Source organism: Triplophysa rosa, linkage group LG20 (assembly GCF_024868665.1).
Source record: "Triplophysa rosa linkage group LG20, Trosa_1v2, whole genome shotgun sequence".
Lineage (NCBI taxonomy): Eukaryota > Metazoa > Chordata > Actinopteri > Cypriniformes > Nemacheilidae > Triplophysa > Triplophysa rosa.
In genome coordinates, this window is record NC_079909.1 from 6,904,821 (window position 1) to 6,931,503 (window position 26,683).

The following is a 26,683-nucleotide window of genomic DNA, read 5'->3' on the forward strand; positions in this document are numbered from 1 at the left end:
TTTACTCACCCCAACTTTACAAGTTGTTCCAAATCTGCATAAATGTCTTTGTTCTGATGAACACAGAGAAAGATATTTGGAAGAATGCCTGTAACCAAACAGATCTTGGCCGCCATTGACTCCCATAGTAGGAAAAATTACTTTATAAATGTCTTTGTTCTGTTGAACACAAAAGAAGATATTTTGAAGAATGTAGGACAGCAAACAGTTCTTGGGCACTTTTGACTACCATTGTCATTTTTCCTACTATGAGAAAAATTAGATGAACTGTTCCTTTGAGGAATGCTCTAGTACTGTATTATACTGTCTTAAAGGCCTAAACTATCTATGTGGTTATTTTAAATGTAGACGCGCGGCAGGCGCGCGCAAATAGGGGGCGACGCGCAGAGTCGAGATGGAAATAGTTCAACTTATCGGAGTGCCGCGCGCGCATCGTGGGTCATTTGAAGAGAGAAAGAGGCGTGCCTCGCATTTTCTGCGCGGTTTTAGACGCGAAATGTGAATCAGGCCTTAGTGTTTAGTCAGTCTTCCACTCATTCAGTGGGGTATAAGAGCCATCTGAGGTCACAACTGCAGAGAAAGACAGAAAGAGTGAGTTTCCCTGGAACAAGAGCTTGACTGTGTGGAAGGTGGGAACAGGAGCTGAACACACACACACACACACATACACAAGCAGTGGTTTTGCATACAGCCTCAGCTTCTTGCACAAGCACTACAAGATGCATGGAAACTAGAGCTAAGAATACTCTTATAAGTACCCCTGCCCCCAAAATCTTACAGAGAATGAGTGGTGCATTTGGCAAGAGATATTTCTGAACCGCGTGTATGCGTATGCTTGTCCTGCACAGATGCAGCGTGTCTGCCAGACGTCTCTGCATTCTGCATTAGTGCTTTAGTTAAGTGGAAGGTATTTGGATGACGGTTAAGTTGTTTCACCCGTTGTTTGCCTCAAGTGTTATGAGAGCACAGAGGAGCAATGCATTCATGCTTGTTAAGGTTAATGATCGAGCTCATGACCGGGTCAAGCCAAAGCCTCTTGGATTCTTTTCAGAGTTCAGCAGAGTTTCCAGTAGGTAACCCTGCACCCAGCTGGCTCGGCACCACATACACTCCACTCTGATTGGCTGTGCGTGGTGCCAATCAGGACTAATCTCCGCCCCTTTTCATTTAGAAGATTATTGGTTGTTTTGTGTTGACAGTGACTGTACACATTTATTTCCTATTGCTCTGGTTACACTAAGTGCTTTTTTAATGAAACCCCAAATCGTTCACATTTTTAAGCCAAAACTTAGTTTGAAATTCACTTGCCATGAAGGTTTTCAGCGGAGTTGATGTGTCATGATGAATTGTTTTTATTAACAGGTATCTGGTGACTCACCTGATGGGTGCAGACCTCAACAACATCGTCAAGTGTCAGAAGTTGACGGACGACCATGTGCAGTTCCTTATTTACCAGATCCTACGAGGATTAAAGGTCAGATTTTTAACAGTTGCTTAAAGGAATACTTTGGGTTCTTTTTTTTAACCGAACCTTGTTTTCACAATAACACACTTGCAATGGATGTATTTTTCCAAAGACAAAATAACTGCAAAAACTACAGAAATTCAGTCTACAGCGACTGCACAAAACAATTTTATTACCACAGTTCAATAGAGAAAAGCAATACGCCCTTTTCACAATGATGTCACTTAACTTCCGCCTTTTTGCAAAGCAGTGTATCATAACATCCGTCTTGCAACAAACAAGAACAAGAAGAAGAAGAACTTCCGTTTTGCCGTCGCGCTGGAATTTAACAACAGTGAGAAAAAAAACTGACAGAACATGTATTCAAGTACTTATCCTAGCACCTTCGCTAACACAAAAAGAAAACAAAACACTTACCTTCATAATCAAACAGGTACTGTTCAACGAAGAATTTGTATCCTTTCTCTAGCTTTGATCTTGTCGTTAGCGAAAATTTGTCTGCAAGACGTTGTACATCATCTAGACATATTTGTGGCAGATGTGCAAGCCACTTGGTAAACTCCATTCTGAGGCGCTAGCGGAAGTAACTTCTTCTTCTTGAGTTTTACTGGCGGTTGGCAAATCAGCTTATAGGTGCATTACCGCCACCTTATGAACTGGAGTGCTAGCGGAAGTAATGATACACTGCTTCGCGGCAGAACGGAAGATGTGTGACGTCATGTGAAAAGGGCGTATTATGGTGACAGTTACAGAACAGGCACTTATAGGCAACGTAAACCAGAATATTCTGTGCTTTTTCTGTGTCAGATATGCAAGTTTTGACTGCAAATATATGAACTCTTTACACAAAAGTTTGATTTTTGGTACTCATTGTGCACAATATGCTTTTTGGAGAGTCATCAAATAACTTGATTCGTAAGATTCATGTATATGCTGTCATCAAAGCAAATGAGAAACACACCAGATACAGAACTTTACATTCATTGTACATGCCATATTGTACACCTGCAACTGTTTGTTTTCTAGCTTAGAAAAGATTTTTCTTTGCGCAACATTAAACCAAATACCAGAGATTCATTTCTAATCAACCCGGAACAAAGTTGAAATATTTCTTCGGATTCATTATTTTATTATGTAAATACAGACGCAGTTGTTCTTTGTTTTATTTGATTGGATAAATGTCTAATGTTCTTGATTGTTCTAAAGAAAATCATAAGCGTTGTTCTTTCTCTTGGACATTTTGCCTGTATAGTAGGTAATTGCTCTTATTGATTGTAGTATTTGATGGAAGTGAATTGATCAGTCTGTATGTCTCTTTACAGTACATTCACTCAGCAGACATCATCCACAGAGTGAGTAAACCATTTCTTTCCATTAGTTTGCTTTGTGTGGTTATTGCTTATAAATAGTCTCTTGTGAAATTACAGGGCAAAACGTGTACTAACCATGTTTTAACCATCAATTATTGTGCCTGCACGGTTAATAAAATGCAACATTATTAAAAAAAAAATGCTAATTTGCATGCATATACAGCCATCGTGGTGATAAATGTTGAAGAAATCTTGTTTAAGGCTTACAGCGCTATCTGTCAATGCGAAAATGAGTTTTTCTCATTAGTGTAGAATGTGATCTTTATTGCTGGTTTTGCACAAGTAAACAGATTTGGTTTTAGGGTTTCGTCTGCATCGCTGCTTGTGTAAACAGCTCTTTACGGCCTTTCTAATAAAGGTTATTTTGGCAGCGACCTGAATTTGGCTTCCAGAATGACTTGTCCAATCATGTTTTACTATAAGGCATGCCATTGACTTTTACTCAGATTCTCTCCTGTTACAGACAAAAATGTTTACAAAAGTTAATTTAATAAAAAAATTTAAGACATTGAAATATTCACAAAACGTTAACTAGTGTATTAATTGTATACTATTATTTTAGAAGTTTTAAGAAACATTTTCCCATGTTGTAATTTACGATAAATAAAAGATGTGAAATAGGGCTGTCAAAACGATTATTCGCGATTAATCGCATCCAGAAAAAAAGTTTGTGTCTGTGTGCTGTGCATATTCATTTTGAATTTATAAACACATACACATACATGCATATATTTTAGAAAAATGCAAAATATCAAAATTAATAAACATTTATATATAATTTAAATTGTTGGTAAATATAATTAAATGCATGTAAACTTTCCTAAATCTGATGTTAATGGGTTATAAATAAAAATGTAATATGCACAGACTTATATTATGTAAACACAAACTTTTTTTCAGGATGCGATTAATCATGATTAATTTATTTGATAGCCCTAATATAAAATATTATATATTTAAGAAAGGTTTATCTATTATAGTGGCATGCCTTGTCATATTGTGCATTTTTCGTGGTTCAACAAAACAAATGAAAATAGTTTAATATGACTAAATTCTTGTCACATCCATATTTTACAATTGGTGTAAAAATAAGCCACCGTCCACTGATGTGTCCATGTTTTCTTTCTGTCCAGGATCTTAAACCCAGTAACTTGGCTGTCAATGAAGACTGTGAGCTTAAAGTGAGTACATATTTATCTGAGACTGCTCTGTTTGCTCAGACAACTACCACCATCTGATGCTTTTTCCACAGTCACACCTGTTATTATTATCCTCTGTTGACCAACACTTGCTTTATAGTCATGCAAACAAACAGAGGCACATGGGGTAATATGAGCACTGATAAATTTAATCTAGTTTATGACTAATGCTTGATTTGATATCTGCGCTCAGATTTTGGACTTTGGGCTTGCCCGGCTTACCGATGACGAGATGACTGGATACGTGGCCACCCGGTGGTACCGCGCCCCTGAAATCATGCTCAACTGGATGCACTACAACATGACAGGTTGGGATTGAAACGGAATGTTTAGGGTGGAACTTGATTTTATTTATTTGGAGTGGATCATGAAAGTGGGCTGTGGTATCAGTTAAGATTTTTACCGCCCATGCTGGTTTAACAAAAGCTATAACTGCAACATATAATTATAAAATGTCAATTGTTAAACATTTTTGACATTTGATAATGAAAAGAAGAAATAGCCTGCAACAAGACCAGATAGTATATTAAATGTGTTCTTGTTTTTTTATGTCAGTGGACATCTGGTCGGTGGGCTGCATAATGGCCGAGCTCCTTACAGGACGGACCCTGTTTCCCGGCACTGACCGTATCCTTTACCCCTCAATTCAAACGGTGCCCACAATCTGTCTCTTTCTGGAAAGACCCTCTGCTGTCTGGTGTTTTTTAGCATATGCTGCCCGAGCCGCCCCCCGATCCACAAGTGTGAATGAAGACACCCACGCGTGTCAGCCAGATCCATGAATTGACAGAGGCAGGGATCCCGAGGGAAATGAGACAGCCAGTGTCAGGTCCACTGCCTCCTCATGAGTCACGCTGCCTGGTGGTCCTGTTGACAAAAACATGATCTTTACTCTGTCAAAAGCACAACTCTGGCCTCGTCGCACACCGCTCAGGGAAAAGACACATTCTCGCTTCTGTTGTGTTGCAGGGGGTTCTTGAATAAAAGTGTATTGAAAAATACAGAATGCAGGACACGTCAAATAGAGTCTTGGGATTTTGAGAGAGTAAATTTGATCTGTGGTTGAAGAGATTAGCTTAGTTTGCTTCTAAAACGTCCAGATACATTTTTTTCTGAGCGCATTTGCCTTTTATTGGACGTTTCTGCATGTTATACGACATCATCTCTTATTTACTTCTGGGTTTTTCCAGCTAACAAAATAGCTGGGTAGTTTTGCTAACATTCCCATTCAGTTACGAAAAGATACATTCTGAATGTTTTAAATGTTGTACTAATAATGTTAGAATAACGTATTTATAACGTTTAGTAATGACAATATTGTAAAAGCACTTGTTTGCGTTACTGCAAGAACTTTAAGAAAACGTTTATAGAACGTTAGTCAGAGTTCTAAAAATCTTCCCTGTTTGCTGGGTTGAAATTATTTGAATGACATATGAATGATATTTAAAGGGGTCATATGGTGCGAATACGTGTTTTTCTGTGTCTTTGGTGTGTTATAAGTTGCCCATGCATGTATTAGACACGTACAATAGCAAAAATTAAAGTGTCGGAACAAAAGATGCATTCTATCTAAACACGAATGCTCACCCATACCTGCCTGAAACGCCTCGTGTAACCACATCCCCACAAATCTACGTCAGTTCGTGGTTTGATTTGACTAAGACCGCCCAAATGTATACGCGAGTAAGGTGGGCGTACCTGTCAGTACAATTGCTTTGGAACCTGATGTTCCAAATATGGTAAGAGGCGTTACATTTCCGTCACACGCTTGCAGTATTCGACCAATCACTACGCACTGGTTAACTGGCCAATCATAGCACACCTCGCTTTTCAGAGCAATGAGTTTTGTAAAAAATCTGCGCGTTTCAGAGAGGCGGGGCAAAGAGGAGATACAAACATGCACGGTATGTGAAAAAGACAGCGTTTTTGAACCTTAAATCGTGTATACACATTGCATTACATCTAAAACAAACGATAATATTTTTTTTAGCCGTGACATATGACCCCTTTAAAAGTGTGTGTGTGTGTTATGTGCCACTTTTTGGTCAGCATAACTACAGCACACAGCCTTTTGTCATCATTCTCGTGTACTATTTTTATCGATCTTTTTTGGTCCGTTAACAGTTAACAGTCTCGGCATGGGCAAAAACATCATCACATTACACGGGAAAAGGAGTCTTTTGGGTTTGCAAAAGCATGAAGATAAATAATGACAGATAATGACAAATAGATAAACACAATAATGACAAAAAGATCAACTTTTTGTTTAAAATGCATAAACTTCAAGTTGGTGATGTTCCAAGATGTTTATTCAAGATATTATTGGTTGCTGTGTGCATCTGTATGGTTTGTTGTATTGAAGTGTGCATGTGTATGGTCTTCGTCGGCTTCCCAATGCTTTGAATGTTTCTAACAGATTTGCATGCACGAAGTCTCTACTCCTTTACCCTCCTCTGCCCATCACTAACCTTCACTATCCTGATTGTTTCTGCTTTCTTATAACACTCACAGCGTCCAGATTTGAAAACAAGTCACTATGCACTTGTCTTAAAGCTGCTCTGTTGCTTTATTATGGATCACATGTGAATAATACTCATGTTCATTTCAATCCATTTGAAACCCTTTTATTTTTATGAGTGCATTACCAACAACAGTTTTCTGATGTAAATGGGTTAACATTACCCAGTAGCTGAGCAGCTTTTGTCAGGTGTTGAAAAGTTGTTCAGAGGCAGAGCCATTTAATACTTACTGTTTGAATATCGTGCTCGGATGAATCATGTACAGAATGAATCATTTCCAGATTAACCAGTACAGCGTATTAAAAATGAATGAGGTCAAATTTGACTAGTTTTACTGCTAAGGGTGTGACATAATCCATAAGGCTTTTGGATGGCTCTTTTCACCTAATAATGTCACGCTTGTATTTTGGGTGACTGACTCGAACCATATCATGCTCATGCATTAACTTATACATAGTTTGTTTTTCTATCTGATCTATTTTTATGTCAGGTAAGTGTGTTTGTTGTGCTGTTCTAACCTGTAGCTTTATCTGCTGAGCGTGAATGTTGTAATGCCTTCGGAATGGAAACAGGGTTGATGGATAACAGCGCAGCACCTTGAACTGTTTACATATAGAAAGGATAGAAATAAAATGCTAGCTTTGGACCATCATGTCGTCTTTTGTTACATTTTGCCATTCTGTTTATCCTTTGTTTTATTATTGTTTCTGTTTTTCCCCTCCCTCCAGTACCTGCTTTCATAGTCACCCCATTCCCTGCGTTTTCCTTTATTTTGCTCTGAAAGATATTGATCAGTTGAAGCTGATCATGATGCTCGTCGGGACTCCAGGGCCAGAGCTCTTGATGAAAATCTCTTCCGAGTCTGTGAGTTTTCTGTTCTGCCTGAGTTTTGCAATAACGGCCCGGCCATCGGTTCCGCTTGCCTCGGTCACTCCAATCACACATAGTTTTTATTTCACAGCTTGTTTCCTTCCTTTTTTGCTGGCATGGACTTGCTCGTGTTTGCTTGTTATGCAATGAGCACCTTAAAATAGTCAGTATTAGTCAGATAGCTGGCAGATGAATTTGCAAGGTCCTGCTGAAGATCTGCCCCCTCATACCAGCGTGTACAAATGCTCCATGCGATCCTGTTGCTGTGTGCGGATCTCCTGGGTCGCGCACCTCCCGTTACACTTCCTGTTTCTTTATTTTGTTCTTAACCCTGGACTAATGGAATGGAATGCATGGGTTTCTGTCTTATCTAACCTTTCTGGTCTCATGGGGAAAATGTAACTTGTGTTTTGTAAAATGTGGAATACGTTGCCACAGGTACAAAGTGCAGCAGATGTTTTGTAGTACAACTATTTTGGTTATAGTTTATAAAAATTATTTTAAAAAGTCTTTAAATGGAAATCAAATCAATTTAAATAAATATATAATAAATTAATAAATTAAATTCAGTTATATAGCAACGTGAAAATTAATGACGAAAAACTGCCAAAAAATAAATTAAAATGAATATAAAATAAACATTATTATAATAAAAAATGTTAAATATTATTTAAACTCCAATTAAACAAAAATAAAACTATAACTCTCTTGTATAGTTTATAAAAACTGTAAAAAAAATATATGTAATTGTAATCAAATACATTTGAATAAATATTGGTCTTAATGAAAATATAAATAAATGCATTAAATTATATAGCAACATTAAAAATAATGACAAAAATTGCTAAAACATCAACTAAAATTAACATAAAATGAACATTGTTAAAATAAAATTTTATAAATATTAAAACTACAATTAAACTGAAACAAAACTATAATAACTCTATTGTAGACCCGTTTCAATTTTTTAAAAACCTAGACATTATTTGGAGATTCATTTTAAATTCAAATCTTATTTTTTCCTTAATATTAAAATCTTTATTGGTAAATTCAAAACTTTTAACACCAGTAAGTGAACATTTTGCTTGTAAACTGCAGTGATTTGTACCTATAGGGCAACCTGTTCAGCGTTTTCAAAAGTGTGCATAGTCACAATGAATCTGCCTAAACCTTACAATGTAAAACCATTTCCTCTTCCTGTCTTGTCCCTGTCCTTCTCTGTTTTACCTTCCCTGCCACAACATTAAACCAAATGATCTCTGAAAATGTTGTGGCAGCTTTACTGATTGTTGAAACGCTCAAAAGGAGTGCATTGTTTTAATGCTAAGGCCCTTGACCTGGGTTCCCCAAGATATAAACCAGCTTCAGCAGATAATGCGTCTGACAGGAACCCCACCGGCCTCTCTAATAAGCAGGATGCCCAGTCATGAGGTGAGAGAGGAGCCACGTCTGGATGCTCTGAGACCACTGACCCAGAACTGTTGGATCTCTTCTAGTTGTCTTTTAAGATTTTTTCACAGTCCCTCCCAATCTGCTGTTCCTCCAGCTCTTTCTAAACTACTGTCTGCTTCTTGTGTGCTACACATCTCTGACCTAATGCCACCACATTGCCACAGTACACTGCAAAGCTGAGCTTTGAGATGAATGCCAGCACTTATCTTAAACACGGGCAGTGTGGACTGCTTAAGCTCTAACATGAAACAAAAAAAGGCAAATAAGCCATTTAATGACATACAAAAATATGTATTTTCCCCCCAAAATAAAAGTTTTGTGATTTATTCACCCTCATGTAGTTCAAAACCTGTATGTGAGTCTTTCTTCTGTGGAACACAAAAGAAGATATTTTGATAAATGTCTCAATGGTGTTGTGTCCATACAATGGAAGTCATTGGGAGGCCAATGTTGTTTGGTCACCAACGTTCTTCAAAATATCTTCTGTCGTGTTCTGCAGAAGAAAAAGTCAGACAGGTTTAGAATGTCATGACGGTGAGTAAATGACCAGATCACTTTTATTTTTGGGTGAACTTCCCCTTTAAGTGCCTTTAAATGCCCAAATACTCTTTGGGGGACAATGTATATCAGGATCCTTTTTCACCTTTTTAATCTGGCACTAATCTTGATTCTAAACCGTGATGTATTCTAAACTATTCATCTCCTGTCTCTTTCTTTCTACATGATTCCACATCAAATACTTTTTGTTTGTCAACAGGCGAGAAACTACATCAACTCCTTACCACACATGCCCAAGCGGAACTTCGCAGATGTGTTTATTGGTGCAAACCCATTAGGTAACAAATCTTTCCCACACCACCTCAGTGTATTGATACCATTTTTCACCTGCGGGGGTGCTGTTGTCTATGAACTACTCTTAGATCTGGCCCTCTTTTCCAATTTGAAGCCAATGATGACATAATCAACCCACAAACAAACATGCCACATAACAACTTTACTTCAAGAGAACACATTTGAACTTCTTAGAAGTAATTGTAATTTAGCATCCTCATGCCAAGTTTTTGTTTAAAGATTGACTGGAATTTATTTACATAAATAAAAGTCAAAGTCATCAGCACACATTTGCAAATAAAATTCACTGGCAACCAAGCAGCTGCTTTGGGCCTCGCCGCCACTAGGGGGGCCCCCAAGAGCACATGAAAGCTTTGTGACATGTTCACGACACGCATCCATTTTCTAACATAGGGCCATACCCACTATTTTTTTTTATTTAATTTAATTTATTTTTAAATTACTGACTAAAAGCAACATTGCAATATCAAAATGAGTGAGGTGGCCAGTTACAGGTTACAGAGCCGAGCAGTGACCAATCAAATCACAGAAGATGGAGCTACTGTCACGTCTTCAGCTGTTCAGCAAGACGCTTCAGTTTAAAATATGAAAGAGTGCTGTGCAACACACGATGTACTGTGACTAAAAACATTTAATAATTGACATCGTGTTTAACGATAGAAATGTTGAACATCCGACAGTATTCCCTGATGCAAACAACAAAATGCTGATTTAGATGAAAAATATGTAATTTACGTGATTCGTGTCATTTATAATTATCTGTCAATTCAGCGTTTTATTTTGGGATAAGGTTAAGAATAATTGTGTGCAATTTGTCTATTAATAATAACAATAGTCGATTGTATTGGGGGCACAGGGGCACCCCCAAATAAAATTCTGCTTAGGGCCCTGTAAAGGCTTGGGCCGGCCCTGCTGACAACACAACATAACTAAAGGCATTTTTTGTCAGACACTATTGCTGATTTATAAAAGAAACTATATAGAGCTGCATTTCCACCGATACCGATTATTCAGAGTGATATCTACCGATACAGATTCTAAAGATTGTATTCATATTTCTTAACTCTCTGAGTGTAATTAATTCATATAATAACTATTAATCTTGAACATCAAACTGGTGATGTTTCTTAACATTTCCCATGTATGATATACCGTATCTATGATATAACGGCCCTGATCATCACCAACATTTTTTCCAGCTTTTATCAACCGATACTGATTATTGGCCGATTTATCTGTGCATCTCTAATATATATGGTTTTGCTTGATCTAAAGCAATTGATCAAGCATTGCATTGACAAAATTTCTTCCAGATAAAATATTTTTGAGCTTGACATTAACTGCAAAACCGTTTATTAATTATAAAAACAGCCAAATAATAATGAAAAAATATTTTTTTCAACGTATTTCAATGCTTATTTTGTCTAATTTTAAAATATTAGTCATTTTAAGGCCTCCTTGGAAGTCAGCTGGGCCCCCCTTTTGAGAACCACTCATCTAAAGAGTTGTTATTGTGAAAGCATTATCAAGTTATCTTTTGTTTTATAAATAAAATAAAAAAGTTTTATAAAAAGCTTGTATTTGCTTTGTTTCAGCTGTCGACCTGCTGGAGAAGATGCTGGTTCTGGATACAGATAAACGGATCACTGCGTCAGAAGCTCTTGCCCACAGCTACTTCGCCCAGTACCACGACCCAGACGACGAGCCTGAGGCAGAACCCTACGACCAGAGCTTTGAGAGTCGCGAGCTGGAGATCGATGAGTGGAAACGTAAGATTGTGGACTGAAATTTTGTTTCTTGAGAAGTGCTGCATAGTGAGTTTAATGGTGACCGTCTCGATCCGCAGGTCTGACGTATGAGGAGGTGATCAGTTTCGAGCCTCCCATGTTCGACGGGGACGAGATGGAGTCGTGAGGGCTGGTGGACTCTCTAGACTTTCATCCGAATGGGAAATGACATTTAAGTGCCTGCCATCATCAACTGCTGGCTTCCTGCGTTCTCTGAGACTGCTTATCCATGCCTTTGTAAACTCACTGTCAAATGAGGGAAAGAAAAACACACACATGCCAACTTCTCTGCGCTTGAATTGCAAAAAGGGACACAGAAATTGATGCTTTGTGCTACGTTTCCATGCCCAGCTTTTCTTTTTCCCCATAAATTAACACAAAATTGGTTTCCGTGGCCAGAATGCTTAATTCATTTTCTGGAACAAAGTGTATTCAATTCAAATGAACCGACCAGATTATTATGCTTTTGTTTGGCATTCTATCTCTAGTAAAGCTAAACATGTTCCCTTAATCTTTGCTTGTAGTCTAATGCTAAAGGACAGATAAACTCGAGTACTGTCACAATACTAAGTTTGAGATACATTATGTAAATAAAAGGGCACAGGTGTAAATAAAGAATGACGTGCAACAGTTTTGCAGAGAAGCACAGCATCACAGAATGTGACCTTTATTATAAATAGCAAAGAAAGCAACTAAATCCAATCAGATCCAGAGAATGTAATTACTATTTAGCTCTTTGTAGAATGTAAACACATGCGGTGATCTCTGTCATCGATATTAATATATGACAGGAATAGTAATAAATATCGCTTGCAAATTATGAAATATCTTGTAAAATATTAAGAGAAAATCACTTAAATGGAGGTCAGACAGGCTTAAAATGATTGTATTGGGAAGTATTTGCAATTCCTCTTGGGGTTGAATCTCTCAAAACGTGCCAGGAGCATGTTAGTCACAAATTTAGAAAAAAAAGGAAAAAACATTTTTTGCGTGACGCAAATGGAAATAGACTTCGTTTTCTCAATGCAAAATGATATTTGTTTCTTTCCTTTGATTTTTTTGTTTGAAATGTGACCTGTTCTTCACACGTTTTTGAGATTCATCCCGTATCTGCCTGATGTTTTTCTTATTGAAATGCACGCTGTTCTAAAGCAGCTGATCCTCTAGCAAGACTAGAGTATAGCTTCTCTCTCTTCATTCTTTTTCATTAATTTATTATTTATGGAAATTAGTTAAAAGAGGTCATGGTTTTAACAGGAAGTCTATATTATCTGAACAGTTGCATTATGGTTCACAGCCAAACAGCTCCCTGGTTTATGGTTTACCTTTGAAAATATGCTAAGTTTGTAAACAGTGACCGAACCTGAGCCAATACTTCTGTTATAGGAGCATGATGATCTTATGTTAACATCCCACACTAGGAAATGTGTTGTCAATCAGAGCCGGCATCTAACTTATTGTATCAGTTTGGTTGTTTAAGATTATATAAAGTGTCTTCTTTTCCACTGTATATTATCACTCAATTTTATTCAGCTATGTTTTTAGTGTAAGCATGTATTATATGTGAAGGGTGTGTTTCTGTTTGTATACACATTTGAGGTTTTCGGAGTGGAAAATCACCAAACGTGTCAATCAGCAAATAGATGAAAGTGCAGCGAAAGCCATTCAGTATGGTTTATATTGTGTTTTGTTGCATGAGTTGATTTTTTTCGTTGAAAAGAGGTCACCATACCTCTCTTTTGTGCAAATAACCAGTTTTTCATCATTCACTCATAAGTTATGTGGTATGTGGTCAACCACTGCTATACAGAAATAAAGGCAATTATTTTTCACAACATTCATTCTTTGATCTTACTCGTGTGTATGGAGTGAATCAGATTATTATAAATGGTGGCGTCAATTCAAGCGAATGTTTAAGATGATACTGCCCTCAAGTGGTCATTTTTCTCATATACCGCACACTCAAAACGTCGAGTTTTTGTAGACATCTCTGTCAAAAAGCAACAGTGGTTTGTCGGTATTGTCCCTAGAAAACATAATGATCTTATAATTTTATAATATTACGACTGCATGTACTGTTAATTCACAATGTCTGTTTCTTAAAGGCACATTTCACCCAAAAATGAAAATTCTGTCATAAATTACTCGCCCTCAAAGTGTTCCAAAATACATTTATACAGGTTCGGAACAACTTGAGGTTGAGTAATTCATGACAGAATTTTCATTTTTGGGTGAAATGTGCCTTTAAATATAGATAAATCAACGATGTTTACCAACACTGGTATTTAAATAATGTTCAATTAAATTAAAAACATAAAAAATGTGAAAAACTAAAAAATACAACTAAAATACAAAAATGATAACAAAACACTGGTTTTGCTAAAATTACAAATAAGACGCATATGACAGACTGACATTTATGAAAAATAGGCCTACTGTTCTCCGAACTTTGCCTAAATGTATTCTCATATAGTTTTACTTTTTATTTGTTTATTACAAGATTATGATTTCTAGTTAAGAAGTAGCTTTGCACTGTTTTTGATCATAAGGAAATAAATGATGTCGTAAGTTTCTTTTGGATGATGGGTAAATATACCACATTGACAAAGCAAAATGTTGAAAACATGAAAAGTGTTATCGTGCCTTCAGAAAAATCTCGTTGAAAAGCATTTTAAATCCTGTATTACAGTGTTTGAGATTGTAATTTCTGTATTTTATAGCCACAGAGAAACATTGACATGCATGATTTATGTGTTTATGTGGGTGTGATACAGTACCATTCTGTTGTTCTGTTGTTTGGGGAAGTTTCGTGCGCATGCGCCGACCGTTGCACGCTTGTGCGTGATTGTGAGCGCTTAGCAGCCGGTGCAGCATGGAAAGGAAAGGTGAGCAACAAAACTACATTAACTACTGTCCTCCGCCACACATTTGTACAAACAACACATACAGCAACACGAATGAGCGTCACACTGACGCGTAAATAATATACTTACCCTGATATACGCGATTTGAGATCTGCCAGTGTGTGAAAATGAAGACAAAAGCCCATGTGTGTTTAGCTCGTGCTAATATAACGGTGGTGAGGTAGCGCTAGCTTTACTTGAACACCTGTTTATTTTGCACCATTTTACAAACATGAAACATTCACCGTCTACATCTAACAATTTTGCCGTTTTTATCGCATTTTGTGTTGTAGTTTAAAGTCATCATTTGCCTCGTGTGGGCTTCTGCTAGCTGAACTTTCACTTGTTTTGGTTCAGCTGTGAATAAAAAAACAAGAAAGACGAGAATTGTTTTGTAGTTGTAAACCTGTTCTTGCTGTAGTGTGTGACAGAAGCACAAACATGTAAGCTTTCAAAGAACTGCGTGAGAAAAATGCAGGAAATTACTATGGTAACGTTAACCATTTCCGTTATAATATCGTCATCGGTACAGTTAGTGTTTCCACTGTAAATAATGAAATAATATGGGTCAGTTTGTGACTAAAGTCACGTTGACGGTTTTAAGGAGTTTTGTAGAAACAATCAATATGTAGTTACCATGGCAAGGGATTTACAGCTAAAATAAAAATGCTAATCCTGGTTTTCACAAACTAAAGAAAAGCTAATGTCAGCTCTAATATACTTGATGACATACAGGATTACAAAAATGCTTTCTCTTGTCAAAAGTGCACAATTTAACACGTTTATATCTGTTGTCTGACAGTACTTGCACTTCAGGCTAGGAAGAAAAGGACCAGGCCCAAGAAACCTGGCAAGAAGTAAGTTTTTTCCCCTGTATTTTATGGCCGAATATGTAAGGTAAATTCAGGTCGATTTGGACAGTTTTTGTCATTCATCTCTCAAAAAGAGTCAAGTAACCTGAGTTCACCATACATGATGTCTAGCACCTGTGTTTGAAATATTACTAAAATGACAACTTTTTTGTTCAGTGTACAATTCAGGTTTGTTTTCAGGATGGGTTTTATCCTGATTTATATAGAATTCTGTATTTTTGTGTCAGTGACAGTGTTATTATATCTTAAAGTGTTGACACAAATACAAAAATTGTCTTCATTTACTCACCCTCTTGTCATTTCAAACAAGAACACAAATGAAGATATTTTGAAGAATGTTATTAACTGGCATTCACTTACATTGGTTTTGTGGCCATACAATAGAAGTGAATGGGGGCCAGTGATGTTCACTTATCAACTTTCTTCAAAATATCTTCTTTTGTGTTCTGCAGAGGAAAGTCATAAATGTTTGAAATGACAAGAGGGTGAGAAAATGACAGAATTTTAATTTTTGGATGAACCATCACTTTAAATTGTCATCTGGAAATCTTTAACATTTTGGCAGAGAGTAAACATAAGCATAATTGGGCATTTGGGTTGAAGGCACAGTGTCTTACTGATGGGTGGTTCCTTAGTAGGTTGTAGGGTTGCAAAAGGGCAACCCCTTCTTTCCTGAATGTAGATGGAAAAATGTACCTTGGGCACTTGGCTGTATGCTGCTGTAGCTTTGTGGCATTTCTGAACATAGGTCCTTTCCTTGCACAGTATTTGCAAATGTACACAGCCTTTTCTACATTGACTACAGCCCTATTTGCACAGGATTAGTATTATCTGGGAACATCGTGTGATTAAGAAATGACCTCCCCACATCTGTATTTCATGTGGCACATTCGCACGGGATAAGTGAAGCCTGTGATTTTACTCAAATTTGCAGATTTATTTCCCGGATATGATGGCAAGGCTTTGCGTATAGTTTGTACTGTATATACATTGCTCAAAAAAAAATAAGGGAACACCTAAATCACACTGTTTAGATCTCAATGAACGAAATATCCAGGTTAAAACTCTTATATACTTATATACTTTGCATAATGTTCTGAAAACAAAATAATGTGACAATGGTCAATGAAAGCCAAAATCCTAAACTCATTCAGGGCAGGAATTACAGTAATCACTGTTGAGATAATACTGGCTGATTCAACTTGATTGAATTTCATCACAGTAACTCATCATGTTAGTCAGTATTGTGCATGGCCCTACGTGCCCGTATAAACTTCCAGCAATGTCTGGGCATACTCCTGATGAGACGGCACATGGTGTCCTGGGGGATCTCCACCCATATCTGGATCATAAGTGAGCTCCTGGACAGTCTATGGTGCTACTTGACGGCTTCGGATACATGAGATCCCAGAGGTTCTCAACTGAATTTAGGTCTGGGGAACGCGAGGGCCAGTCAATGGCATCAATGCCTTCATCATCCAGAAACTGCCTACAGACTCTGGCCACATGAGGTCGGGCATTATCATGCACCAGCATTAAGATCTGACAATAGATCTGAGGATTTCATCCCAATACTTCATAACGCGTGGAGGTCTGTAAGACCCTCTGAGGATGGTTCTCCCCAGACCACCCTTGCTGTTGCCTCTCCTGTGTACCTGTTGTCACTTTTATTTGCACCAAAACAAGTGAAAATGGTTCACAATCGCGTCCTTACCGGGTTGATTGACATTCCTGAAGGTTAACTGACTTGTGTTATGCTGTGATGATGATCAGGTGTTCCCTTAATGTTTTTGAGTTGTGTATATTAGGGGTGTAACGATACACTCAGCTCACGATTCGGTACATATCTCGATGCTGGGTTCACGATACGATACACATCTCGATATTTTGAACAAAATTTAAAAATGAAACTGAAATTCAAATAACATTTATTTTCAAAATTGTAACAATTTCAGTAACTTATTTTGTTGCACATACAACTTAATAAAGAATTTTAACATTTTAAGGCTTAACTGAAATTAGAATTAAGATCAGTGTCAATTTTGACAGCAAATTTTGATTTAGTTTTAGTCATAGTCTTTTGACTATAATGCAATTTCGTTTTAGTCATCCCAATTTTTCATAGTTTTAGTCTATTTTTAGTCGACGAAATCTACATTATATTAATCTACTAAAATCTACCTGGATTAACTCATTTAATTGGTGTAATTAAATGTTCCATACAAAGATTGAACTGTTTTGACATAATTTACTTTACCTTGGAATTAAATTAAACCAGGTCATTACCTTTATTTTTCAGAAAAGTTGAGTAACTACTGGATATGCATTGTTACAACACAGAGAATATTAGACCATGAACGACATGTAGCAGTTCATTCAGTTTCATTTTGACTCAATTGACTCGTTCGTTCAGTGAAGGGCGTGTTCATTCAGTACATTCAACCAATGAAACGCTCTGACAGAGCTCACACTCAAGCGCTATTGGCTTGTGTCTCTTTGAAGCTGCGCTGTCTTTGCTTGAGACAGTAATGAATGAGAAATATCTTTCAAAAAGACATATTACATAAACTGTATTACATTTCTTCAATCATGCAGATCATATACTTGTTTTTTAGCATGTCAGTCGATCTTTTAATATACGACTCACTTCATCACTTCTCTGATCGGAACAGCACTGGTTTCTTTTGGCTTTATGTTGCATATCACGTTATGCAGCAGCTCACGTTAGCGGATAAATTAACATTGGTGTTTAAAAACGTTTGTGCTCCTTTGTAATGAGTTTCGGGGTGACTGGCCTGCAGTCACGCTTCAAGTTTGCTGTGTTTTAACGGCGATTGTGAAGGAAAATATGACGCTTTGTAAACCACTTGGAGACACAGATTGTGTCTTGTGCTTCTCTCTCTATACCGCATACCGCTGGCGCAGAGTAGGTAGCGTCTTGACCACTGAACGAATAGAATTAAACATACCGTAAAATATCCCCATCTCTCTATGATGCGCATCGTGACATTTTTGCATCGCGATCGTTACACCCCAGTGTATATAGTTGTACGGTCAGAGGTTGCGCTAGACTTTTTTGTTGGACATGCAGGCTTATAAAAAAATTGTAATAATCTATTATTACCCGTCACTATGGTGCTAGGTGGCATTATGTGGTAATTAGCATGTTCGTGACATCATCACGCTGTACTTGTTTACTCTCGGAATTTACTGTATTTTAAAGGTACCCTTCTTTGGCTGTTTTTGTTTTTTGGGTGTTTAACAATGGATGTTCGTGTTTCTAGTTTCAAAAAACGCTTTATATTTCACATTTATCTAGTATAATGTTCACCACTGTCCCTCTTCTCACAAAACGATCAGATTTTTCCGGTTTCTATAAAGTCCCTCTTTCCGAAACGCTCTGATTGGTAAAAGTGACCCAGTCTGTCGTGATTGGTTCACCGCTTAGAGCGTGTCTGAAGATGTCCCACTTACACCATATCAGCGAGCTTCCGCTTCTCAGGCTGTTGTGATTGGTAGGACCCCCTCTCAATGCACGTGTATTCATACTACACTAATATTATCACAGCACCCCGGTGTTCGGCGAAATATAGTAAGTAATTTGCGGGGGAATTTTTACTTTACAAATGACAGACATGGCCAATTCACACGGGATTAAGATCACAGACAACCTCTGCAATTATTACAAATGACTAGAGGTCCTCAGGTAATACTAATCCCGTGCGAATTGTATTCTTTTGTAAAATAAGATAAAAAAAGCTTGTAAAAACAAATGCAATGCCATGCACAGATATAAACAGCTGGAATGGTATATGAAATGCAATTGATGCTGGAGAAATGAATAGAAGTAGGCTTGATAGATGAACACACTTTAATCGGCATGCAAAATGCCTGCCATATATCTCGATCCCATTCCCTCGTCTCTGCTCGGTATATCACATCACATCATCATTTTTCATTTATTATATCAGTAAAAAACATAAGTAAAAAAACATAAAAGTCATAAGAGTCTGTATCAAATATTCAGCCTAAAATGCTGGATGCATGCTGATCAATGGCGCTAGGTAAAAAACAGGGCGTTCCACGAGTTCTCTTTTAAATACTGGACGACCGCACATCTGCCCTGAAGAGATCTGTTACGTAAGAGCGCTTTGTGACAGCCATCGAGCCCGATGTGCCTCATCCTGTCTCTTAAGCACACTTTTATATGGAGACCGCTCAGGTGAAGGCAGAAAGCAACATGCCCTCTAGGGTCTGCCTGTGTCCTTGAAATACAACACGATAGATGGCCAGCACCATTTTGAGGTGTACATGATCATCACACGTTTTCCGTGAGCTTCTCGACGTCCTGTCATAAAGTGTCCTGTCCTCCCGCTGTGTGCCTTTATGCCACACCACGCTTGGCAGGAGCGAGTTTGTACTCGCTTATTACCCCCTCCTCTTTCTGATGCCCTTCCCCTCCCTCCCGTGCTGCCTAGTTTTCTGGCTCGCAAATGCTGGATCAGTAGAGCTGAGGCGGCCGCTGAGCTCAGAGCAGGCGGGCGCTTTCTATGGGAGAGAAGAAAGAAGTCTCATCTGCGGTTCAACTCTGGCTGGCACTGCAGCATTCTGCCTCGTGCTGTCTTCCTCTGCCATGTGGCTTTTTGACTGGATCGTTTCGCTCAACACAGCCGTGGTGAAACTCGCCAGCGGTCTGAGGTGCAAGTGAGTCCCACTGTGTGTGTGTGTGTGTGTGTGTGTGTGTGTGTGTGTGTGTGGAGTGGAAAATGAGGTGGCGTCGCTGACTTATTGATGTTTGATTCATTTTTAATCAGGCAGGTGATGCGATCGCGCAGAGTGCTGCAACTTAGATGCATTTTGGAGTTGTAGGGTATGTGAGGCCACTTTCGGGTATGTGCGTGTGAGTTGAGGCTGCAGATGCATTTGTCTTGCATGTATGTGGGCGCATGCAACTTTGTTGATTGCTCGTTTCTGTCATGCAAAGGTTCCCTGAGTGTGTTTGCTGAGTTGTGAAGTTAGAGCCCCAGGTGTATTGACTCCGTCTATCACTACAGTATGTGCAGCGCTGGAAAATGAAAGGGCGACGGTCACAATTTTAGCTGCAGTGGGGTTTTTGTGAGGTTGAGCATTATGTAAGCTGTATCCTCCACAACTGCAGCATGGGGGTCTGGGGGACTGCGGATTGCAGAGTGAGTGGTTCTCTGCACCGGCTGTGTGAAAACAAATCAGGTCACAGAGTTTTGGGGAGCCGAGCGGCATACGGATGCACTATTGGCCTGTTAGCTGTTTTAAAAGGGGCAGTTCATCCAAAAATGTTTTTTTTATCATCATTTAGTCATCCTCGTGTCATTCCAAACCTGTATGACTTTCTTCCTCGGAACACAAAAGAAGATATTTTGAAGAACGACATTGGTCCCCATTAACTTCCATTGTATGAACACAAATCCACTGAGACGTTTTGCAAAATATCATCTTTTTTGTTTTGCAGAAGAAAGAGTCACTTTGATGGATTAATGTACATGTATGCTGTTTTATAAGACACGTGAGAAGGCTTCCTGTGCGAGCACACCACACCCCTTAGTTGTAAAATTCATTTTTTCCTATGAAACCCACATACACCACGTCAGCAGAGACTGATGTCCTGTCATAATGACCTGTTATAACCTATCTCTCGCTCTCTGTCTTTAGATTTCATGTTCTTGGTGGTACATATTGCATAACTGAGCAGGTTTAATCTAGCAGGTCTCTTGATGTGCAGAGAAAACTGCAGCTCACTGTATTTGAGTTAATTCCACAGCTTCAGTCCTAATGTGACGCCTTCACATTCTTAAACAGAAGCTTCAGTTGTTCAGTGCACTGCGGAGAGGCACTGATAGTACGCTCTACTGTCTCTGGATTTGCATTGCGGTATGAAGTTATGCTGTATCATAATAGCTGACTCTCATCTCATTATTTACCCATGATGATGTTAAGAGTGTCAAGGGATCACACACAGTTCAGGATTTAAATATGCGGCCAGTGGAAGATCTATGTTTGTTGGGTAATTAATTGTGATTGTTGATCTTGTGTTTAACAGGGCTCAAAATGAAGAAATAGCACTTGATGAAAATAATTTGAAGACCTAAGTCTTTGTTGGCGTTAGCCGTTGTAGTTGCTGCATTTGTGTTTTTTTGAGTGCTTTCTCAGATTGCATGTTAACGCTTATATTGGGAAAGCAGTGTGTCCGAGATAACACAAATGTAATAAATGAATTTATCCTTTAGGTACACATTGTGTTTAGTTTGCAGCGTGTGTGTTTAGCATTAAAACAGACTTGGTGGATTTCACAGTTCATACATTATATTGCTTTTGTTGTGTACAGGAACACCGTTAAATACATCTGTTACTGAATTATAGAAATATACATGAATCCAGGCGTAGTATTATTATTACTTGCCACACTATGTTTGTATCTCATCCACCTTACACAACCCAGCTTTTATTTTGATTAAGTGTTGGAGATACAATGTTCAGTTTTGGTTGAATTTGTTTATATCACCTTTCAGAAAATGGTGAAAACACTGCACCTTTTAAATGCTGAAAGGGATTGTTCACCCAAAAATGAAAATTCTGCCATGAATTACTCACTCTCTAGTTGTTCCAAACCTATATGAGTTTCTTTGTTTGGTTGGAACACGGAGAAAGATTTTTGGAAGAATGCTTGTAACCAAACAGTTCTTGGACCCCATTAACTACCATTGTAGGAAAAATGACGATGGTTGTCATAAGTGCCCCAGAACTGTTTGCTGTCCTACATTCTTCAAAATGTCTTCTTTTGTGTTCAACAGAACAAAAAAAAGTAAAGTAATTTTCCTACTATGGTAGTTAATGGGGTCCAAGAACTGTTTGGTTTTAAGCATTCTTCCAAATATCTTTCTCTGTGTTCATCAGAACAAAGAAATTGATACAGATTTGGAACAACTCGAAGGTGAGTAAATGATGACAGAATTATTATTTTTGGGTGAAGTATCCCTTTAAATACTGTGTTGACAAGAACTGGCTTCTTATTGGTTAGATATTAACAAAAAAGCCAGTGACATAAAGATTTACTACTAATAATGAATTATTATAACTTTTATTCAGGAACAAAGTGCTAATTTGTTATATGGCAGCCGAATATTGTTGATGGTGATACATTGGTCTACTACAATTTTGAAACTCGAAAACGCAGCAATAGCTTCAAAACATTTTACTCCTATCAAAATAAAGCATGCATCAGGGCTAGGGTTGGGAATCGAAAACCAATTATGGAATTGGAATTGAAAGGTTAGGAATTGGATACTTGATATTAAATTAAAATATCAATTCCTCTTATCAATTCCTGTGTGCATATTTTCAGAAATGTGCATGTGTTAACTTGTGATCTGCTGATATCTCAATAAAAGCCCTTTATACCATATTTTTACTATAGCAACCATACCTATGTACCTATGGCATTTGAAGTGAAGTACTGTAACCACAAATATACCATTGTTTCATTACAGTAACAACAGTTTAACCATGTTATTTGTAGTTAAAGTTATACAAATTGTATTAAATCAGACAAAACATGCTTGCTACCAACCAAAGCTCAGATAATGTGTCAAAAAAGAAAGAAAAATTGGTGAATGAAAGAAAGAAAATGCTCGTCTTTTGAAAGGTATCACAAAACACTGGCACTTTAAACTGTACTTAGATGTTTTGCATTCTAGGAATGTCGTTTATTAAATAAAAAACAAATGGTGTACAACTCTGACACTACTAAGATCAGATCGTTCTACCGAAGCGAGCAAGCTGACAAAACAGATTTGTCAGAAGCTGAAGCCAGCTACAACTCTGCTAGAGCGCTCTGTGCCTGCAAATAGAGAAACTATCCAGTCCTCACAAATCTCTTCAACAGCTCACTGATGTGGACCCTTCAGCAGAATGACTAGTCGGTTCATAGATAGGCAATGAAGGGGTTTTCACACTGAAGGCGACAAGAAGAAATTTATTTTCATTGAGTGTTGACATAAGACAGTGGTGCAGCAAAGTTGAGTTCATCATCATGCAGTCAGTGGTGCTCGTGACAGTAAAGCTGCTGGATGGGATGACCTTCAGCCATTTAATCACTGTCAGATGCACTTGTATTTGTCAGCATGTGCCATAACCGTAAATCTTTTAGAAAGAAATGTTTGTTCTGATACAGTTACTTGTATACAATCTAGTTCCTTTATATTATTAGTTATATCTTTTTTATTTGGCCTCACACAGGTATACTAGAACACATTTTGTTCTTTGTACTGAGAGCAAAATAATATGTATTACACAAACAAATACGATTAAAGTGGCAGTCCGTAAGAATGTCCTCTTTTTTGTCGCCATCTCAGTTTGTAATTGCTACTGCAAGTGATGTGCGGAGGATTTTCTCTACGTGAGTTGTGATTCGGCACTGCTCAACTGTGCGGATGAATCTGATGTATTTAGTCGTATGTCACGTTTGGCCTGTAACAGTGCACTGGTGAGAATCTTCACTGTACATCAGTAGCGCATAATAAACATAACAGATAACATGGCAGATGATACAACACGAAACAAATAAGAACATAAACAGACCCAAATAGTGCAAATAAAGAGGCTGTGTTGAAGTGTTTTGATATTATTTCGTGTGCTGGGTCATATCCATACCTGCCAACTAGAGGTCGACCGATTCATCTTTTTGCCGATTAATCGGCACCGATAACGATAATTTGAACTATCGGCTATCGGCAATAATCCCCACCGATAGTTTTTCCTGGTTGTGTTTGATCCAGATGCAGCAGGGAAAGCTCTACTGTGATTCGCAGGTGGAGAGTTCTGAGTATAATGTAAAACGGCGACCTCTAGAGGTGGAAATAAAGACAGCCTGTTTGGTTTGGAGCTATACAGTTTATGGTTTGGAGACGCGAGACCACAGCCTGCACGGAGCGAAATACATCAGATGGGGGTTTAAAAGTTTCACAATGACAAGGTAGAGCCAGTTGCAGTAAACATGATGTTAAAAAGTAATTAATTTATTAACTATATGCTGCATTTAATGGTGAGCATTAGTATTTTTGCAGACAGGGCTGAGAGCGCGCTAACATTAGTAGCTTATTAACGTTAGCTTAAGAAGTTATAACATAGTGACAAAAATACACGCAGAAATGTTTACATTTTATTATTGTAACTATGGATAAGCATTTGTGAGTATTGTGTGTGTGCGTGCGTGCGTGCGTGCGTGCGTGCGTGCGTGCGTGCGTGTGTTGAATCGAAAACTGATGACAGAGACAGCATGACCGGCTAATGTTAATGACATTCGTTTTAATGTAAACAAACACGCACGTGAACACGACAGTATATTTTGTAAAATATTACAATGGATCCGTCATTATGCTAGTGTGGTGCCAAGAATGGTAATCGGTAATTTATCGTATCGGTAGGTACTATAACTATAGGTAACTATACGCTGAAGCCTTGCCATAATTTCCCGGAAAATAAGTCCGTAATTTTGAGTAAAATCACAGGCTTCACTAGGGATGTAAGATTCACTCAGCTCACGATGCGATGCGATTCACGATTCTGATCTCACGATGCGATTTATTCACGATTTACTCACGATTTATTTTGAAAAAATGAGTTGAAACAAATTAGAAATGAACAACGTCCCTTGCATTATTTCTTAAATGCTTCACGTTTCTTTGTATGATAAAATAATGTTTTATTTCAAATAACAAAACTAAACTGCAATTTTATAACAAATTAATAATAGAAAAAGTCTCTTTAATATAAACAAACTAATACTGTCTGTGCTTTTCTTGGATTTTTTTGCATTTAAGAAATATCAGCATGTCCACGTTTAGGTTTGCAGTTAAAATAGCGGCCCCTGCTGTTCAAAAAATGTATTGCGATTCAGTTCAAGCCTCAACCGATTTGAATCGTCGCTCATTATAACCGGCTCATAATATAATTTTTCAACCGGCTCACGGTGAATCGTTACATCCCTAGGCTTCACTTATCCCGTGCGAGTGCGCCACATGAAATACAGACATGGGGAGGTAATTTCTAAATCACACGAGGTCCCCAGATAATACTAATCCCGTGCAAATAGGACTTAACAAGTGCGCTACGGTTTTTGTGTTATCTATTGAAATGTCGAAATGTCTTACCTATTCTGTTCAGAAGAAATAAAGCGATGTCTGCATCCGTTTTCAATCCTTTCAGATCACGGGGTTCAATGCGTGCGGTCAGCGGACACTCGCGGTGCAGATGCATCTGTCACAGACCCCACGTCGCGTGCACGCATACACACAGTTTGGAGTTTTTTCCTTCAGAAAAGCGACTAGCATCTTTTTGGATAAACCTTAGCTTTCAGTGAGTGGAAAAATGTCTCTCTCTGCGTCTTCTCTGTTCAGTGAGCGGCAGAAGCGGCACATTCATGACCAAACCGCAGCTTACTTGTGAGTGAGTACAAAACACTATTTACAAGCACCTGTCATTGTGACTGACTGGACTGGACATATGAAACATTTGTCTGTAATTATTATTTTATGTCTGACAACAGAAACATTAAATAATATTTAAATGAATATAAACAACAACTGCTTTATTGGGCATTCAGTTGTATTAAAATTCAGCAAGTTCCGTGAGTAAACGCAAGTACAGCTTGATGACGTCACGAACATGCTAATTACCACGACGGGTAATAATTGATTATGAAGAATCTTTTACGAGCCTGTCCGTCAAAATGACTTGACAATATAAAAGTCTAGCGCAACCTCTGGACCCGTGTACACGATATACTGATTCACGATCTCGGGAGCAAGGGAGCTGATCGAAACACATGGATTGTCCGTTTCATATTTATATGTCAAACAGCCAGTAACAGTGTCACGTTTTTGGAAACGCTGGGTACGCGAGACTAGCTCGACCCCAGCTCCACCGTGCCAATACTTTATTTAAATACTTTCATTATGAATTAATTGCATGTTCGTGAATTTAAAAAGTATGGATTAATATTTTAGGTTTTATTTTTCAGTTGATTTTGCCTATGTTACGTAATTTATTCTTAAGCACATCAGTGATGGAGTGAAGTCAATGCTTATATAAATATATGTAAACATAAATACATATAACATCATTATGAAGGACTGTTTTAAGCCATGTCAATCATAGAAACACTATAACTTTCTTCTGTTGCCAAAGGTTTCGTAGTTGCTAGGTAACAAGCAGACCGTTAAGTGCATGATATGTGATGATGTCCTACTGCGGGAGCAGCAGAATGTGTCTTTATAAGAGTTATGCATGCCGTAATTGTTTCTGCTGTTTATGTTTGCGTAATTGCATGAGACGTTCAGCTGGTGTTTTAACTAACAGCGT

General features: G+C 38.0%; 2 protein-coding genes and 1 long non-coding RNA gene across 7 annotated transcripts in view; 2 read left to right on the top strand and 1 right to left on the bottom strand.

Annotated features, from left to right (window-relative positions):
- Positions 1 to 13,351, top strand: part of mapk14b (mitogen-activated protein kinase 14b) — a 29,599-nt gene extending 16,248 nt beyond the window's left edge. Inside the window, exons 4-12 of one of the 2 annotated variants that reach the window (XM_057362889.1) lie at positions 1,363 to 1,474; positions 2,788 to 2,817; positions 3,969 to 4,016; positions 4,228 to 4,342; positions 4,590 to 4,661; positions 7,338 to 7,417; positions 9,633 to 9,711; positions 11,323 to 11,496; positions 11,574 to 13,351. In XM_057362889.1, coding sequence (XP_057218872.1) covers positions 1,363 to 1,474; positions 2,788 to 2,817; positions 3,969 to 4,016; positions 4,228 to 4,342; positions 4,590 to 4,661; positions 7,338 to 7,417; positions 9,633 to 9,711; positions 11,323 to 11,496; positions 11,574 to 11,641 — 778 coding nt within the window. In that variant the 3' untranslated portion in view covers positions 11,642 to 13,351. Of the gene's footprint in view, positions 1 to 1,362; positions 1,475 to 2,787; positions 2,818 to 3,968; positions 4,017 to 4,227; positions 4,343 to 4,589; positions 4,662 to 7,337; positions 7,418 to 8,774; positions 8,855 to 9,632; positions 9,712 to 11,322; positions 11,497 to 11,573 lie in introns of both variants that reach the window. The other variant, XM_057362888.1, reaches the window with a different exon arrangement.
- LOC130571730 (uncharacterized) lies at positions 4,671 to 25,758 on the bottom strand. Its single transcript, XR_008965117.1, has 3 exons — positions 25,474 to 25,758; positions 14,292 to 14,368; positions 4,671 to 4,901 (listed from the first exon to the last, which is right to left on the bottom strand). It is a non-coding gene; the product is annotated as an uncharacterized LOC130571730 (long non-coding RNA).
- The window catches only part of srpk1b (SRSF protein kinase 1b), a 35,474-nt gene continuing 23,116 nt past the window's right edge, over positions 14,326 to 26,683 (top strand). For 2 of the 4 annotated variants that reach the window (XM_057362883.1, XM_057362885.1), the window contains exon 1: positions 19,705 to 19,993. In XM_057362883.1, coding sequence (XP_057218866.1) covers positions 19,737 to 19,993 — 257 coding nt within the window. In that variant the 5' untranslated portion in view covers positions 19,705 to 19,736. Of the gene's footprint in view, positions 14,400 to 15,219; positions 15,275 to 19,704; positions 19,994 to 26,683 lie in introns of those variants that run through there. The other 2 variants (XM_057362887.1, XM_057362884.1) reach the window with 2 other exon arrangements.